Below are 19784 nucleotides of genomic sequence, written 5' to 3'. Positions count from 1 at the left end.
TTGTACAGCCAATGACTCTAGTCAAGTGCCACTGCATTGAATAAAAAAAATAAAAAAATAAAAAAAATAATATTGTACAACATACAAAATATGGACATTGCGATAGTTGTTTTCTTTACAGTCCGACACTGTTTAATAAACTAGTGTGAGAAACGAAGTTTTTCCAAATTTAAGGGTTATTTAAATTTCCTACGTTTTCTTATCTTAATGTTTTTTCTTTTTCTTTCCAAGTGTCACAAAATTGTTTTGTTTACTTATTATTCTTTATGAATTGATTAGTAGGCCGATCTATCGAACCCTTATTTAGGGCGGCTTTTGTTTCTACAAATTAATAATTGAATTGGTCGGAGCTAAAAGGAACTAAGTCAAAATATGCAATTTTGTGTTATGCAACAATTTGAACAACGAAAGTCATGCGCATCGAACGGTGAAAGAAGGAACAAAGACTTTTAAATATTCTTTTGTCTTCTATAACATAAAAATATATACATTTCTGTTTTAGGGTATTTTTTTTTTGGTTCTCCTGAAAAGTTGTGAAAAGTGACTTAGTTCCTTTTAGTTCCGACTGATTCAATTGTTAACTGCCTCCCATTGGAGGTAGCCCAGAAGGACTCAGTATACTCTCCTACATAATGCCAGCAAAATGAGTCCAGTGCCGAAAATTACCCAATATTTGCTCTTAATCGGTTGAGGGAAAATCCCAGGGGGAGGACGGGAACTCAACCAGATAATTTGTCCCAACCAGGATTCGAACCTGGGCCTGCTCATTTCATGGTCAGATATGTTAACCGTTACTCTACAATAGTGGACTTATTAATGTTTTTCATCAAACCTCTAATGGTATCGAATTGAATTTCATAATAAATTCGGGACAGATAATATCACCGGTATAGGTGTTATGGGTCAGCTTGTATGACTGAAGCTTCAGACTTATTTAATCCGCCTCTAGTCTCATTCTATGCTATTGTAAATCTTATGAAGTCATAAGCTAGCAATACTGCATCGTGCTGATATGGTGCTATGAATTTTAAAATTTTAAATTTGTTTTTATATTTTATTAATAAATATAAATTCTTAAGTAAATATAACAATTCTTCATCAATATGAATAAAACTGCTATTGGATGTTCAACCTGATAAAAGGGAAGACATATCGAAACCGTTTGTTTTAATGGCACAAGAGATTTTCAGAAGAGATGCGGAAGACGAAACACATTGTGTATAGAAATAAAGAGTAATAAAAAAGTAGAACATTTCTCTGAAGAAACGTACTTTTGAGATTATATATATTATATCAGTAAAAAAAAAATACAAAACTACTGCAAAAAATTCTCAGAAGTCTGGAAGACTCTTACTATAGTATTTTTTCGCTTTTAATCATTATTTTTTATGTTCTTATGTTTAATCTAAGTTATTATTTTAACGCAGTGCCTATGCAAGTGTGAGCCAAAAGTTCTTTTACCCCCTATAAATCTGTACCGGTACAGTTTTACATGAGATTTTATGTTTGTGCTGTAATATCTAATATATAAAAGTGAATGTGGGTATATATGTATGTTTTCTATACAAATCTATACGCTTCAACGGATATTTGCCAAAATTTGCACATTAAGCCCTCACAAACAGGAGAAAAACGTAATCTACATTAAAGTTGGACAAATGAACGTTAAATTATATAAAAAATAAAAAATAAAAATAAATACGATCAAACATCCATGTATAATACCGAGGTGTCCCACTTGAAGATAGTCCTGACAACATTAATTTCCTGTTTCAAATATTTCAAGGATTTCAACCTTCAGAAACATGCAACATCGTGTTCAGTTGTGTATTAATTCTCAGAAAGGACATTTTCAACACCTACTGTAATAAGCACAATGTACTTTTGTACTTGTAATTTCTTTAAAATAAGGGGGCTACCTCCAAGTGGGACACACTGTATTAAAATACCCTTTTCTACAATCAATTGTTGTTTATTTATGTTATAGTCAACATCGACTTTCATGAGACCATGAAAAAAATAACTGCTAGTATTTTCAGAAGAGTGAATTTTTTTACGCAGGTCTTCTCTGGATCCCCAAATTTTGCAATAAATTCTTGACAGGTCATATTGAAGTCGGTTAAGACAGTAAGCACGGCTTGAAGAGATTCTACACTCATTTTGGATTTTTGGTATCTCCGCATCATGTTCATTGAAGAAAAAATTCTCTTCACTGAAGCATTACTCCCAGGAGGACATGAAGATATTTCAACCAACTTCTGGAGTTGTACATAGAAAATCATTTTCTCAGAGACAATTTTACATTTTTTACTCATTTTGAGCAAATATCAGCATTTTCTTCATTTCACTTCGCTATTTTCTCTGAAATCATACATTTCTTCAAGCAAGAAATTTCATAAAAATAAATTATTTCATCCTGATCAAGTCCATCTACATTGGAAAATCATGGACTGTTTCTTCAAATTGAAATCATATATTTCTTCAAGCAAGAAATTTAATGAAAATAAATAAATTTCATCCTGATCGAGTCCATCTACATTGGAAAATAATGGACTGTTTCTTCAAATTGAAATCATATATTTCTTCAAGCAAGAAATTTAATAAAAATAAATAAATTTCATCCTGATCGAGTCCATCTACATTGGAAAATAATGGACTGTTTCTTCAAATTGTTCTCTTTCTGGAAGACATCATAGCAATATACATCCTACATATAGCTTATGTTGTGAAAGAATACCCCAGACAATGAGATATTCAACAGAATTTTCATAAAATTATAATTAACACTGAATATCCTGGAATGTCTGGGGACAAATTATTAAATTTGGGGACATTCCAGGGACGAATTTTTCTCGGGGACAGAAAGCAAAAAATTGGGGACTGTCCCAGGGAAATAGGGACATCTGATAACCTTAGTCTGTAATTCCTAGGAGGATAACGAGACTTTTGGCTCACTTTGTATTTCTCAAGGATATACTCCTCAACAAATGACAGGTGATGTAACAAAAATACAAGTAACTGCAAAAATCGGAAGCCCTCAAGAAAAGGCATGGAAAGCAATGAAGGAATATAACAAAAATCCATAAGAAAAAAAATGTAAACACTAAAACACTATATGAATCAGCAAAAGGAAGGAGAGATTACACAAATAAATGGAAAGTGACTGAATATTTCGGTTCTAGGACAAATTAATAATGGAGGAAGTGAACGTCATGAAAAGATAGAAGAATAGTGGGTTTCACACACCTTAGGCGAAGAATGCTGATATCAACAACCACACCTTGCATCCTAACCTTTGTTCAAATCATGATACAGTACTGAGAAAAGCATTTCTTTTACTTTTGTATCATAAATATTCATATCCATATATAACAGAATTAAAATCACTCTCATTCATATATTTCAGTACTCTGAATTCAAATACGTGCAATATATTTTTATACAGTTTAAACTGTATCTGTACATATATCATAGTGGAACACAAAACTTGTATTGCGAACATTCAACAATTCAGTTGCTTCGAAATTTTAACAACCACCTGCACTATATACTCTCAATAATTATACATATTTTGTGTGATGCAGTCTTCTGTAGATGTATCACTGCAAGTAAGGTAACAAATTTATCTCTTAAATTTATAAATACAAAATTTGCAGTTAATATTTTTAATGAATCACAAATAAAACAGTCTTTTTGCATTATATGCAATATAGTTAGTTAATTAGTTGGTTAGTTAGTGTGTTGATAAAATGAAATCCACTTCTCGATGTGTGTGAATGAAATTATTAATAAGCGAACCTTCCACGAAGTCAAGTCATGGAGGAAAATACACGATGCAACAGTTAGAATACATTCGAGACACTAAACTTCCAAAAATTAGCTGTCTGTGCCAAGAGATTTAGGAAATATAACCATTCACAGATGATGTAGGACTAGGATTGCCAGCTATCTTCGAACCTTGGGCGATATACTGTTACAAAGGGAATATGTAACAAATATGATGTATCATGTCACTTATGAGGTTGAAACCTGTCTTCGGACAGTTGACTAAACAGCAACAACATGTGTACGATTGTGTGCATGCAAATGTGCCAATCATATGTGCGTGAGACAGCCACAAATCTAGCCAGTGTACATCAACGTATTAATGAAATACAAAATAAACGACTAACAGCCTACTACTAAAATTAATTTGGAAGGGGAACTCCATGTGGAGAGCTCAGGATACGTATTTTAACTAGACCATATACAGGATGTATGACTTGAGGCTTTCCTGGCGTTTGATGTAGAATAACTCTTCTCGGGTTCTCAGCCAGGTGAGTTGGAGATTTGCTTCCCAACATGCAAATCTCCAACTCGAGAACCCGAGAAGAGTTATTCTACATATACATATACGTTTTATTTTAAATTGGGTTAGTTTTGAATATCGATGAGGGTGGGAGGGAATACTTTCTGCACAGTTTAACATTTTCGTCACCAGGTGTGCTGCTAAATGCATGGAGTAATTACTCTTTTCGCTACTTGATGCGCTGCTAGATGTAATAACGCCCCTCCCACAAACAGATGGCAGCAAGATCAATTTCTACAACAGCGCCTCTAGTATGTGTTACGGGAAACTCAGTAAGTTTCCCATCCTATTATATATTTATCCATGACTGAAACATTTCATTGGGTACGGTACTATAAACATGCCCATGCATCTTTATTATCACAACCTATTTTAAGTCTACCATAACGTAAAATAATTAGAGAAGAAACACTTGTAATAGAACTAAAATGAACACAACAGTAGTTATTGAATTGAAGCATGAATATGTGGTGTGTAATACACCAATACAGTAATAAAATATGATTTGCTTCCGATCGGTGTTCAAAGATGCAGCTATTCTCCTTCATTTTCTCATCTTTATACGAGGCGCGCCGCTTATCGTAAATGTGAGGATTTCAATATTATAATCTTATCAAATAAAACTTGCTCCATGATGCACAGCACAGAACAAAATAATGCATAGGTTATGTCATGGTCTTCTTGCTACAAAATATACGACGACAAAATAGCTTTTAGATGGCAATAGAATGAATCTAGTGGGCTGTGATCGGAAACGTGAACGCCAAAGTTGAAACTTGGCCAACTCTCCGTTCCTGATCCTGGGCTCCGGCAAGCTATTCGTTAATTGTGAATGCTCATATTTAAATGTACACATTTTAACAATTTTACCGTTTTCGTTCCGATTCTCGTTTCTGGTTTATTGTGAACCAGCGTTTATCTGTGATTGTCAGCAGATATTATATTTCTAAATCTATTGAGAGTTGTCTTAATATCAGTTCTAGCTAAAGATGATGTTGTAGGACACAATAAAGTGGAGCAAATAAGCTAGGAAACACGTTAGAAGTGGATTATTGTGAGATATCAGTTAAGAACAGTAGTGACAGTTCTGCAAACTGACCATACACAACAAATACAAGAAAGGTGATATTTTCCTAGTTAAAATGGGGAAAATACATTTTTCGTTTATCGCTAAAATTATTGTGCGACAAGGGCGTTCATTGCTGCCTGCATTTTTCACGAAAGAATGGCGGAATGAAATAAAACCGTATAATTTAATAAAAGTACTAGAATAATACATATTACAGTTTATACAGATGACACTATTACGAGACGCGTCCATAAAGTAAATTTCCCACTCATCCCACAGCTAGCAAACCATATCTTGCGCGAAGCAACTGCGTGTACGTGATAAAGTAATGTCCTGGCATGGCGCATGCGCTAGCGGAACTTCCCGAGTGCTCTCAGTAGCTTCGTTGCATTGGTTGAAGTTGGACGTTCCTATTCCAGTTCCCACCGCTGGTGAAGTGCGGTCAGTGATAAAGTTTTTGAATGCACAGGGCATAGCGCCAATTGAAATTGATTGTTAGCTGTGCCAGGTATATGGGCCTAACGTCATGGGCAAGCAGATGGTGCGTTGCTCCACAAGGTCGTCTGTGATGATGGTTGGCCTCCCACTGCGCTCCTCGTCATGCACATTTTGGCGTCCTGCTGAAAACTGTCTACAGCAGCAATGCACCATCTGCTTGCTCATAGACCTGGCACAGCTGACAATCAATTTCAATCGGCGCTATGCCTGTGCATTCAAAAACTTTATCACTGACCGCACTTCACAGGCAGCGGGAGCTGAAATAGGAGCGTCCATCTTCAACCAATGCAACGAAACTACTGAGAGCACTTGGGAAGTACCGCTAGCGCATGCGCCATGCCACGTCATTACTCTATCACATACACACAGTTGCTTCGCGCAACATATGGTTTGCTAGCTGTGGACTGAGTGGGAATGTTACTTTATGGACGCACCTCGTATAATAGCCCACAAATAGAAGGAGCTACAGATAAAACTAAATTCACTGATTAAGTATAAATTAAAAAATCTATAAACAATTTAACTATCATAAGACGTTGAAAATTGATTACATTTCAGCATATGACAGGAACAGTAAAATGAACCTTCGCAAGAAAAGTAAGGCAAGAAACAACAGTAACATTTTATAAAATGGTAGCAATTTCGGTATCAGAATCCCGGATTGATATTGCCCATTACACAAAAAATAACAGACTGAGGCAGCAGAAATGCAACGCCAATTCGATCTGTACTTTGCTTTGAAAACCGTCAATTACAGAGATTTTCCTCACAATTACTTACTTCCTTGCCATTGCTGCCGTAACATTATCTTTATATGACAGGTAGGATCATTTACAGAAACTAGCTGAGGTTACACAGTATCATGTAGGCCTCACTGGCATGGCAACACCTAACACAAATGATGCCTGGAGCATAATCCGTGGCTCATTAACTACCTCTAACAGCACCACTCTGCATAGAAAACAGAGAAGTACAGAGAGTTGTTTTTGACTAGGTGCAAAATTACTAAAAGAGAGCAATGCATAGACTACATCTATGGCACTCGGAAATCGATAAATAATTTTAAAATTGTGTGCTAAATACAACTCTTCATCCTGGACAATTCTAATTTAAAAAATGTAACAAAAAGAAAAAAAGGTATTCTCTTTATGCATCAGAAGGGATAGGGTCAAGGAGGTAGAGCTCCATGCTTTCATTTTTTTAGTAGGTTATTTTACGATGCTTTATCAACATCTTTGGTTGTTTAGCGTCTGAATGAGATGAAGATGATAATGCCGGTGAAATGAGTCCGGGGTCCAGCACCGAAAGTTACCCAGCATTTGCTCATATTGGGTTGAGGGAAAACCCCGGAAAAAACCTCAACCAGGTAACTTGCCCTGACCGGGAATCGAACCCGGGCCACCTGGTTTCGTGGCCAGACGTGCTGACCGTTACTCCACAGGTGTGGACTCCATGCTTTCATAACCTTAAAAAATCCCACCACCACCTGAAACTGAATCCTGGATCTTCCAGTTCATAGTCAGTTGCTCTATAGCACAATGGGGTTTTTAATTAATTTAAGGTGTTAGGTACAGCTTACAGCAGTAACATTTTTGGAAATATTTAACATTTTTTTCCTCCATTACTGTATCTTGTATAATAATCAAAATTGGTATGTATGAAACACTATCCTTCTGCTATATGAGGAAAATATTTTTACGATTTAAAAAAATTGTTTATATATATATTTTTTTTTTCCAAATTCAAAATGTTGTCAGTCCACTGTGCAGTGATGAAACATTTCCCTCATAACTCAAAAACTTGTTAACTTTTTCATGTTCTCTCTCTTTTATTTTATTGCTGAAACTCTGTTTATAATATTATGCTCTTTCAACTACATTCCTTAATAAATAATACTTTTTTTATTTTGTGTAATAGAAAATATTGATATTTGACAATTTTTTAAAATGAATTTATTTTTTATCAGACAATCTATCAAAGGTAGAGAAGTGATTTTGCATCATATTGTAGATATGACATGCATAAATACACACAAAAAAGTTCATCACAGAATGTTGGATAGTTTTTTAGTTATGTGGGAAACGCATAATCTCTGCACAGTGAAATAAATTTTGAAAAAAAAATGTAAACAATTTTTTTAAATCGTAAAAATGTTTGTTTCATATACCAGAAGGACAATGTTTTACACACTAATTTTCTTTATTGTACAAGATACAGTAATGGAGAAAAAAAATGTTTGAGTATTTCCAAAATTTTATTGCTGTAAGCTGTACCTAACCCCTTAAAGAATATTTAAGATGAATGTCACCTGACATTTGTAATGAATTTTAAGTAAGAATGTTGTGCTAATAATATCTGTGCTGTATTTTATTGAATTCAATAATGAACATTTTAAAATTGTTTCCATGCTTCATTTTTTTAATTACCAGTGATGAGTACAATGCATTTCTCTTTTAACTTCAACTACTCATTCAATCCTTCATTCCAAGTATTTGGTAACTTTCTCAATTATTTTCAAAATTCGAGTAAGAATACAAATAAAATGTGTTGCATTCTGTATTTTCAAATAGTTTTCACATATCAGGTCATTTCCTTAAGGTTACCTATAGATAGGAATTTAAAAGTAATGATTTATTATGAACTTGCAACCTAGTCTTTGACTTCGCATGTAGGCTACTAACTGGTAAAATTAGGAACCATTTTCAGTCCTACAGAGGATAAAGAAACCAACTTCGAAGTAACTTAGAGGACGTACTATATTAGAGGAGAAAATGGACTCTTACCATCAATCAGAGATGACTTTAATAGAAAGCTTCAGATTATAATAATCTTCGTGTTAAGATAAAAAATGGTAAAGTCTTTATACGTACATGAAGAGGTGATCTATTTTTACCATATATGAGCTCTACAAATATCCTTATATTTTATTGACAAATCGGTACTTTGCATCAGGGTGCTATGAATCTTCATCAAAGCTTCTTTCTTGAGTGCGAGGCAGAAAATGTGTTCGTATTTTACACATTTTTAAGGCGAGACGTACAGTACATTCAACATTGCATCAGACTTTCTATGTACAGTAAACTGGGGTTACTTTGAACACAGAGGAAACTTTGACCATTTTTTTCAGAAAATCATATTTAGGTTTCTATATGCTGCATTTGTTATAGATGGAGGTAAATTATCATAAAATCATTCTCATACCAAATTTACCTCCATATATAACAAGTGCAGCATGTAGAAACCTAAATATGATTTTCTGAAAAAATGGTCAAAGTTTCCTCTGTGTTCAAAGTAACCCCAGTTTACGGTAGCTAATACAGTATACAAAAATATACACCCATGGAATTATTAACACGAACAAATAAACTCTGACTCAGAAATTATTTCTAATCACATTTAAACTGCTATATAAACACTCTACAAAGAGGGATCAATCAAGAGATTAAAAAAATAAAAACATTACTTCAATGATTAGTAATAGAACATTTGCTTTGTGTTCGATAACAATGAAAAATGATCTCTGATTAGTGCAGATTTGCATTTAATGGTTTTAATTCTCCTTATGTTTTCAGATATACGGTCACAGTCGTCTAGTGCCTAGAGTGCTGGACTTATAATTCTTTGGACCCTGGTTCGATTCCCAGTGTAATTTTTGATGGGCAAGCCAGTAGTCCAGGTAACAGGGGTTTTCTCTGGGAGTTCCGGTTGCCCTGTGGCATCCCAACAAATCTCCATTATCATCTCATCTCATTGCGGATGTAGTGTAGACCAGCCTCCTTCGGAGCTTCCTGGGCAACGAGTCTGTCGATAAATTGGCCTATACAACTGACTTCATATGGTGAATGAAGAATAGTCAAGTAGCCTACCCGCCATTAGGAAAAAAATGTTTTCGGATACTGTGGAGAACCCCTTTTTTTGTGCTTGTGTTTGAAGTACCAGCAAATAATTTGTTTCTTTTGTTATCTTGCTTGCTTTAAATATGATATTTTAAATAATACTGCAAACTGATTTATTACAGAACTTATTATGGTAAATAAATTAAGTCTATTGAACAAGAACAAAATATATAATATTCAAGCATTAAAAGAAAACTCACTGTATGTACTAGTATATGTAATCAAAAGTTGTTGATCCACTAAATATTAAGACCTGAATTCTAAAAATGCAGAAGAATAATAAGAAATCACGCTACTTCTTTTTCACATATTTGTCGTAATTCTTTCAGACGGATTTTTTTTTTTACAATAAATAAAGTGAGTGTTAAAAATTGAAATGAAGTGCTGATTTTTATACATTCTGTATCTATTTGATATTAATTATGTTAAATTTGTTTAATTGTAGCCTACGCATTAATGATGCAGTATGATATGCCTTACAACCTTAAAATATTTTTGTTTTTAACTTCCAAATGACAAAAATTATTTACTGAAACACACAAATTCAATATAGCTTCATTTTAAAATATGAAATGTCGTTTTGTTTCTCTACTTTATCTTTTACAATTAGATTATTGTTTTAAATTTGTGAAAATAGAAAAAAAAATGTGTGTCCTCAATGCTTCAACATTTAATCTCTTGAATATTTTATGTGTAATTTAACATTATTGGAGTCTCTATAGGTAGTTTTTGTACATTACAATGTAAAAGAAAAAAGAAATTAAATAATCATTATCCACATATGTTCACAAATGTATACAAGTTTACTCAAACTTCACAATTATAGCTAATATCACTTAAATTCGCTTGTTTTACTCAAATTATTGCTGGATAGATACGTTTCTCAATGTCATACTTTAGTAACAAGATAGTTAACTGGCCCAGGAATTCGAATTTATACACGCCATATTTCCTATTCTACTTATGTTTACATATTGCACACTTAGAGAATTAATTTTTGGAGTTGTTACAAAGAGTAAAATAAATGTTATATTAAATGGTACATGTCTTTTGTTAATTTTCCTAAATCTTAATTTTTACAGTTTAAAAGTTGGCTGACACCTTATATATTAATAATTTATGACAAGATCGAACTAAAATGAACCACAAGAGTTAGAAAGATGCATATAATATCAGAAAAAGATAGTCAAAGGATTTTTTAAGAGTGGATTCATATTCTTCCTTACATTCCCATCAAAATAAAAGAAGATCCACAGAGGGAGTTATTAAAATCCATATCATTCTGCAGAAGGAACCAACCCACGGAGTTGGGAGAAATGGGTCGACCACACAACTCTCTCTTGTTTACTAATTCTGTATTTTCAACTCGCTTTTCTTTATAGAAATAGACTTTGTAACAGCATTTGATATAAAAACTAATTGTGAACAATATTTTTGTTGACTAGCACAGGACACACTTCAGTATCACTGAATTTTACGATTTCATATTGGATGAAAGTTTATGATGTAAAACGAAATACAGCAAAGCCAAATTAAACGGAGTTGAAGACAGCAGAATTATTGGCAATAGTGGTTTGCTGTCTCATTTCTTGATGCATATACCGATACAAAAAATAAGTATGTGGTAGATTGCATCTTTCATTGTCAATCATGTGGAAAACTTTGAGAGCTGTATAACTTAATTTTCTTATATACTTCGATTTACATAATCAAAATGTAATTATCAAAATTGGTGATCCCAAAAAAATATCCCCTCCTTAAGATGCAGAAATTTAAAGGTGTTTTCTTCAGACTATACTGTGGGCTATTTACTTTCTACAGAATAATATTCAATTAATGTGACATGGAAGAGCTTCGTGATATTTCCACACACACGACTACGTCAGACTGAACAATGGCAAAATTACGTACGATCAAGTGAACGATTTTCTCCATCATCTTACTGAGATGTAGGTTTGTGTATTTCATTTTACCAAGTTGATGTGTCAAATAAATAGACAATACAATACAAATTATAAACAGTGCATATTTATAAAGTGATGTACGTTCCTCCATTCCCTTAAAAATACATATTCAATATATTCAGTGGCGGCTACTGCAGGAGGCACTGATGAGACTCTTTTTGTGGAAATAATTTCAAACATTTCTTTTGTTCTCCCTCGCCCCACGAGTTTTATTTCATCCCCAGAGTTGCGATACTGAGGCACAATACATTAAACAACAAGCAATATTAGGGCGGACTTGGTGACTTCATCAACTGCACTATTAAATATGACATTGCCATGGCAACGGACACTAAGATTAACTCCACCTACCACTACCATTAGACAAACACACAGGCAGAAGCATAAAATATCCATTTGTGACAAATATGAAGTACCAAATTAAATATTTATGGTTGTTTAGAAGTTAGTACAATTTGATTTATATCTATGGGAGTGCAGTGTAAATCATAATGCTCATAGTTTCTTTAGGAGTTAGTATGCCAGTCAAAGAAGTGCACTGCAGAATAAAGTACCGTAGTGCAACACGTCTATACTTCATTTATTAAAATCTTAAGAGTAGACATATATACTGCTAAGCAAACGACATTTATACTGTGGTGGCAAGTTTAAACTACAGTGAATCTCCAAGGTTGTGCAGCAACTAGCCTTGGCCAAAGAAGGCGCTCTCTCCAGTTAAATTGGTCATGTAACAATGACAAGAAAAAAATATGATTTATCATATTTATCAGTTTTCATTCATAAGATTCTACGGACGTCCTCCATCATGTGTGATAAACAATTTCAATACCTGGATCAAATTTCCATTCACATGTCGAAGAAGACCAGCTATAATATTTCTAATTTCTATTCCAATGTTTTCTTGCATATCAAGTAATGTTCGTGGATTATTTTTTGTATTCACTTCAGATTAGATATCTAGATAAATCAAACTTTATTACTTGGATTCATTCCGCAATTGACAGAGTTCCATCCTAGTTTCAGTAAGACTCAGCATTTGCTCATACCAAGATTGGTCCTTACAATTGGAAATAGGGAGAGAATCGTCAGTGACAATGTCTGGCCAGCCAGGTCACCTGATCTTACTCCCTACAACTATTTTATTTAGGGATACTGAAATCTAAAGTGTACACAATAATCCACTAACATTACTCGATCGGCAAGAAAACATTAGAACAGAATAGAAATTAGAAACACTACAGCTAATCATCTTCGACGTATCAATGAAAATTTATTCTAAAGGTTGCAAATGTGCATCGTGCATGATGGAGGGCATTTTCAGCATCTTATAAATGAAAACTAGTAATTAAGGTGTGTTTTTTTAAGCTGCTGAAGGAGCTGTTACAAAATGTATATGACTAGAGCCACTTCTCAGAATATCTAAGTGCTCTATTACAAAAGCTATTAAAAAGAGGTCCAAGATTCAGCATCACAAAACCTGGACAAAGACGCCAGGAATTATACATTATCGAACCACGTAACAAAAGAGCTGAAATATGTTTCATTGTAACAGATTTCAGCTAAGAACAATTACAACTTTTATCCTCCTATGAAAAAGCATCTCAATATGTTTGAAGGGAACATAGGCTGCAGATTCTGCGAGAAGGAGGCTGAAACAGTCCATCACATTATAAGCTCCTGTGATGTCAGAAAATATCTAATCTTTGGCAAAACATCCCTAGAACTGGAAGACCTTGAACCGACTTAATTGAATACCTTAATTAAGGATACAGGGTTAATGAATCGGTATTAATATATCATCATCATCATCATCATCGTACACCAAGCACGAAATTATACCATTTTGACCTGTTTCGGTCTCAGCTAAACAGGATCTAGAAGTCTTTTCTGTGGACGTCGTGGTCTTCGTCGTCCTTGTGGGTGATACTGTAAGAGTACTTTTGGTATCCTATTTGGTGACATTCAAAGGAAATGCTGTTCTCTAAAGCCTGTCCAAAGGCAAAAGGTAGCAGCCCTACCACTAGACTATTCATTGTCAGGCTAGTAACTTATAATGAGGAATTTTACCGTACTTTGAAGCCTCAGCAAAGCAGAAGCCGGATGGATTACAAAGATGATGACATATTAATATAACATAAGTAGCACAATAAGCCTAGGACTGAGATGAATCTGGAGAAATGGCGGGCCTAATTACATAAAAAAAATTGGTGAGAGCACTCGCTTCGGTTGAGGCAGCACACATTTCTTGGTTGCTATGTGACCTTAGAGATTCACTGTATAGTAAAGAATATAGGATATAACAATCAGACTAATATAATTATTATGCTAGGGAACAGACTTTCACTTCTGCTGCATGGAGAATTTTCTACCAGTATGAGTCCACTCAATTAATGTGGAGTAAGGTAGCAGAATGTTGTCACTATGCGTGGCTTGCTATTCTAAAATTCAAAAAATTTAATTTACATTTCGATTTTTTTGTAACGGAGACCCTTCAATGACTAAATTCCACAAGCCGCCACTGAGTATATTCCTACTGGCATCTTATTACATATTGATCTTACTCTACTAAATTAAAGTTCTGTACACTGAACAATGTCAATGCAAACATTTCTGTTTAATCATGTCATGTTATGTCATATAACTAATAGCATGAATATTATAACTGGACAGATGCATAAACGCATGTGATGCACTTCATATTGACATCAACAATTATATTGTGTTAAATCGAAAGTTTCCAATGCTTATATCATAGCATTGTCAAAGAATTAATTAACAAATTTAATGAGTCAAATTTATGAACCATTCAATTCGAATTAAAATTACAGTACATAAAAAAATTTCACACCTAAATTTTCCTTCAGGAACCAGCCATAATAAAGATAACATATTGCAACTGAAAATGAGACATCCCATTTTGAATTTACTAGCCTCATTCTGTTTCTGAGAGTTTAGCTGTTTGGACGAGTATTAAAAATTGCTTTTAATTTAACTCTTTCCCTGCCAGCTGGTATTTAAATGTCATCACTGTTTTTTAAAGAAAACAAACGCAAAATTTAGATATTTTTTGTACGTTTGTTCAAAATTTGAAGAACTATCATAACTACCAATAAATGTTTTTGTGTGATAATTTCTAATACTCGGAGTTATGCATAATTTCACCCTACAATCTGAACAGTGTTTTCCCTTTTCTAAATACAAAGGATGAGTAAATAAATATTATACTTCCTGTTCTTTCTTCTACAAAATGGTAGACACGTTATAATTTGGTGAACATTCTGATCATTCTACAGCCAAATATCGTTATATTTTGCAGATTTATTTTATGGCATCAATATCATGTTATATCAGCAAAAAGAACATCCTAAGCCAGGAAAAAGAGACTGCTTTTGTCAGACAAATTAATTTTATGCTCGACCATGCCGAAATGTAGTAATTATACACCTGGTAGCAGCCCTTTAATGGACCTCATTAAAGTACACCTATTCATTAAAGTTCAGGTGTTCCACCAATCAGAAAATACCATTGTAGCAATATGAAAGCGCAAGTATCGATTATTCTTGGATATGCAATCGAAAGACAACTAGCGCGAGATTAGACAATATTAAACTCAGTCGAAAAAAAAAACACACAAATTAACATCAATTCACCGTCATCTTCCAGCCTTTCACAAAGCACATTCCCACAAATTCATTTCACCAATTGCCGGAAAAAATCAATATGGTCGAGCATAAAAAGTCACATGAAACTTGACTATAATGGTAATTAAGACGCTCATATAAAAATTATGAAACTCGCTTACGCTCATTTCATAAACATACTCTCGTCTTAATTACTACCATTATAGGCTCGTTGCATAATGTACTATTGTAATACTGTTACTTGTGAAAATAACTATTACGTACTGGTACGGAGTTATTAAGCTGTTACTAAGCTGATAGCAGCTTCATTACTATAATGATATTAAAATAACAGACTTGTGACATTTGAAGGTGCCAACGGTTTCCATGGCAACATCCCTTCCTCTCTCTTTGTGGCCAGAGGGAATTGTAGCATCTTATTGGCCACATAGAGAAGGAAAGAGATGTTGCCATGGAAACCCTTAGCACCTTCAAATGTCACAAGTTGGTTGTTGTTTTAATTCCACTACAGTATTTGTGTGTGATGCATTTCATATTGAAGTTAATATGCAAATGTCCTAAATCTCGAGTTGCCAATCCTTATAGAACAAAATTTTAAAGCATTATTCTTTTGTTGTCAGCAAAATTTAATTCACTGTTAATTCAAGATTTTCTGATTTCATGATTTTTAAGCACCTATTTTTTTGTGAGGTTATATTTAAATAAATATCTGAATAGAAAGCAAACTTGCCTTCCCTCCTTCAAGTGACAAACCAATCATAAATTAAACATAAGCTCTAACGCCAATGAGTTCCATTCATTATACACAGACGCCAAGTTTTACAACCATATAAATGGTGGTGAGGTCATCATGTAGCAAATACAGATAGAACAAAAACAGGAAACATAGAATGGGAAACAAAAAGTGACAGCAGGCTCTCTAGTTGGCGGCAATTACTCTGATAGGCAGCATTTACCAGAAACTTCTTAGAATAAAGGTAAAACATTCATGCAAATAAATGATTTAGTTTCGCCAAATTGTTATGTATTTATTTCTTATGAATATAAGAAACAGTGGCGTAGCGTCAATGTAAGCTAAAAAGCTCAGCTTCCCCAGTTAATAATAATTTCATAATAAACCTGCAGTTTATGAACAAAATTATTTATTAATTTAATAGAGTTTATATTTATGCGTTAAATATTGTGATGCGGCAGCTCAGGATGATTTGTGATGCAGCAGTAAACAAGAAGCCTGCACACACCAGCTTCCAAGCAGACTGGTTTCTTTCACTCATTCTTCTGTGTAACCCACCCTGCAGATTATCCATCCCTTTCTAACTAAACTACCCTGGTCGCAAGGCACGGAAGAAGCTAGCTTTTACATTGAAAGTTCCCGAGTTATCCCTTTCGTGAGTTGAAGTGTTAGTGTGCATTGCGGCTAATATAATAAATAATGAGTGAAATAACAGTGCCTGATACCAATTTACTTGAATTTTTAGGATAATTCTATTATCAAGACTGACTTACGAACAAAAGTCCGATTTAAAAAACAAATTACCGTGTCTATTTGTTAGAGATGTGTAAACCATGAAATCATATTTTACTACGTACCATTTCAGGTCATGCCTTATTGGTGTTACTTACGAGGTTCCAACCAATCTTCGGACTGGTGACTTGACATTGACTACTATTTATTTTAAGACTATATTTTTGTAATACGTTTTCTCATATGTACATGAAAGAAAACTTGAGTTAGCTTCCGCTGCTCAAAATTTCATGCTACGCCACTGATAAGAAAGAGTAATGGTTTTTACTGCATTGTATAAGAATGTGCTGATTTAAGATGCTAAAAACGATTTAGCTCTGGTGGCATCCTCAGAAGATGAATTACAACATTCAATTTTCAATTTTAACAAAATTGGAATTAAATATGATATGAAAATCAATAAAGAAAAAACTAAAATTATGGCCTTCTGCGGAAAATACCCTGTGCCTAGCAAAATATGTTTAGATTCAAAAATATTAGAAAGGATAAATTATTTTACATATCTCGGATACACATTATCTTTTTTCGATGAAGTAGACATTTCACAGAAAATTTCTAAATACACCAAAACAATGGGAATAATTGAGGGGCTTAGAACAAAAAGCAGGTAAGTGACATTATTAAAAAAAAATGAAGTAAGTGCGTGTTGTGATAGCCCAAAGGATGTTTCTTTGGGATAAAATCAGGTAAGTGATCACATTGTGCAGTGCTGCTATATGGGCATCATTTCACCAAACTAGTGTATAATATTTCATTGCATGTAGAACTTTAACTGTAATTTCCTCAAAACTAGGTTTCTGTCACTTACCTGCTTTTTGTTCTAAGCCCCTCAATTAACACCATTATGAAACCTTCCCTAGTATAAAGGCATACTCGAATTCTCCTTTACAAGACCTTGGCGAGACCTGTACTTTGTTACGGCAGTGAGGCATGGACAATGGGGAAGAAAGACGAAAGCAGAATAACGGCTAATGAAATGAAATTTATGAGATATACAGCGGGATATACGAAATGGGATCACAAACGCAATGAAGATGTAATGGAAGAATTACAACTAGAACCTGTAATTAATCACGTAAAACATTATCAGAACAACTGGTAAAATCATCTGCATCGCATGCATAGAGATAGAATCCCAAAAGTCATGCTCCACTATCGTCCAAATGGGAAGAGATCTCTCGGTCATCCAAAGAAGCGCTGGATTGAAAATTCAACTGTGAGATCGTAACAAGCCATTTGGCCTAATACTTGACGGGAAGAAGAAGAAGAAGAAGAAGAAGAACCTAGGTCTGAAGACTAAAGCAACTAGAGTTTCATTTCTCTAATGGATGTTCCCTGACAAAAATACACACCAAAGCAATAAGGCAAATAAGTCAGGAAATTGGTAGCATGGTTTGGATGACATACATTGCAGATGTCAGAGAAAGAGTTAATTGTAATTAGAATAATCTAACCTAATACATATGAATCTTTTATACATACAACAAATTCAACAATTAATTATTTCAAATAAAGAACTTATGTCTTCATGAAATTCAAGTAACAAACAGCTATACTCTGTTGGAAGAAATATAAAATGAGTAATATAATTTATTCCTCTGAAGTGAACAATGGAAGAGCATGAATGACTATCACTTTGTTAAGAAGCGGTATTAAAAGGACTGGATTTATCATCTTACTCCACCTTCTACAACTCACTAAGTTGAGTTTTAATGATGTACAAGTAATATGAAATGCAACATATACTTGAGCATTAAGGTAGAACTAAAATGGCTTACCACAACCACTTTTATGTTAAAATCTAGTCTAAATTTTCTTATACTTAACTAGTGCCATACTTGGTGCTCTCAAACACTCCCTTGCGGAAGAAGGCAGAAAATTCGAGCAGGGCTAATTTCGTAGGATTCTCTCGACACGAATACAGAGGGCAGCTCTGTATTTCTGAGCAGACCTCCAGAAGGCATCGTAAATAATCTTCTAGCTGCTTCCTTCTTTGTCGAGCTAGTGTTTCAGAATTTTTTGCGAAGAATCGTCTAGGAGGAAAAGCTAGTGCCTCCACCTGTAAAAAAGAAAAAGATCTGCTTTCACTCAAATATCAATTTTGGTGCATTCGCAATTACATATTCATATTTTAATATGTTAAAGGTTTTGGCAATGTTAAAAGAGATGTTCTCTTCGACATATTATAAAATAAAAATAATTAAATCCAGTACTACAAAACAATATAAATAATGTATGTACACGAATACTCCACACATATTTTTTCCAGAATTTAGCGAAGAAAAACTGAGGTGCATGTATTATTTGAAATAACATTGGTACCGCTTCGCCTCAAACACTGGATCCCATTATACTCTAGCATTGTCCGGCCTCGCACATCGGTCTCATCAACGAACAATTCACAAGACTCTTCCCTTTGCAAACCATGGGTAGAACAAAAACATTCTACATCTCTCGCATAGATGGCATGACAGGTGAGACATAGGATGGTCTCTTTCTGATTGGCTGGACCCATTCATCATGACCCCCATTAGTCTACAAAATTATCAAAGATAATGTTTCCTAATTTGCTATTGTAGGTAGAGTCCTAGACGCTTCTACAACAGCATGTAAAAATTATGACGCATTTCTTAAAACAAATTGATATTTTATTTATTTTTGGTGTATTGCTCTCTATGCAACAAAGAAGAAGAAATGACTGAAGATCATCTCATAACCTGTGAAGTTCTACCTGATGAATCCACCACAGAGAAATATTGGAGAGCAAGAACGCTAATGGCTTCGTTGCCAAAGCCCGGCATTAGATAACAACAACAACAACTTATTTTTGGTGTACATCATTA

The 19784-nt window shown here is 34.1% G+C and overlaps 1 protein-coding gene across 3 annotated transcripts in view; it reads right to left on the bottom strand.

Moving 5' to 3' along the window:
- Positions 1–6309: 6309 nt before the first annotated feature.
- Klp98A (kinesin-like protein 98A) overlaps positions 6310–19784 on the bottom strand; it is a 150963-nt gene continuing 137488 nt past the window's right edge. For all 3 annotated transcript variants that reach the window (XM_069819371.1, XM_069819373.1, XM_069819374.1), the window contains one exon: positions 6310–19000. In XM_069819371.1, coding sequence (XP_069675472.1) covers positions 18764–19000 — 237 coding nt within the window. In that variant the 3' untranslated portion in view covers positions 6310–18763. The remainder of the gene's footprint in view (positions 19001–19784) is intronic.

Source organism: Periplaneta americana, chromosome 2 (assembly GCF_040183065.1).
Source record: "Periplaneta americana isolate PAMFEO1 chromosome 2, P.americana_PAMFEO1_priV1, whole genome shotgun sequence".
Lineage (NCBI taxonomy): Eukaryota > Metazoa > Arthropoda > Insecta > Blattodea > Blattidae > Periplaneta > Periplaneta americana.
The sequence above is the reverse complement of the archived record's forward strand: the minus strand, read 5'-3'. Positions and strand labels throughout refer to the sequence as shown.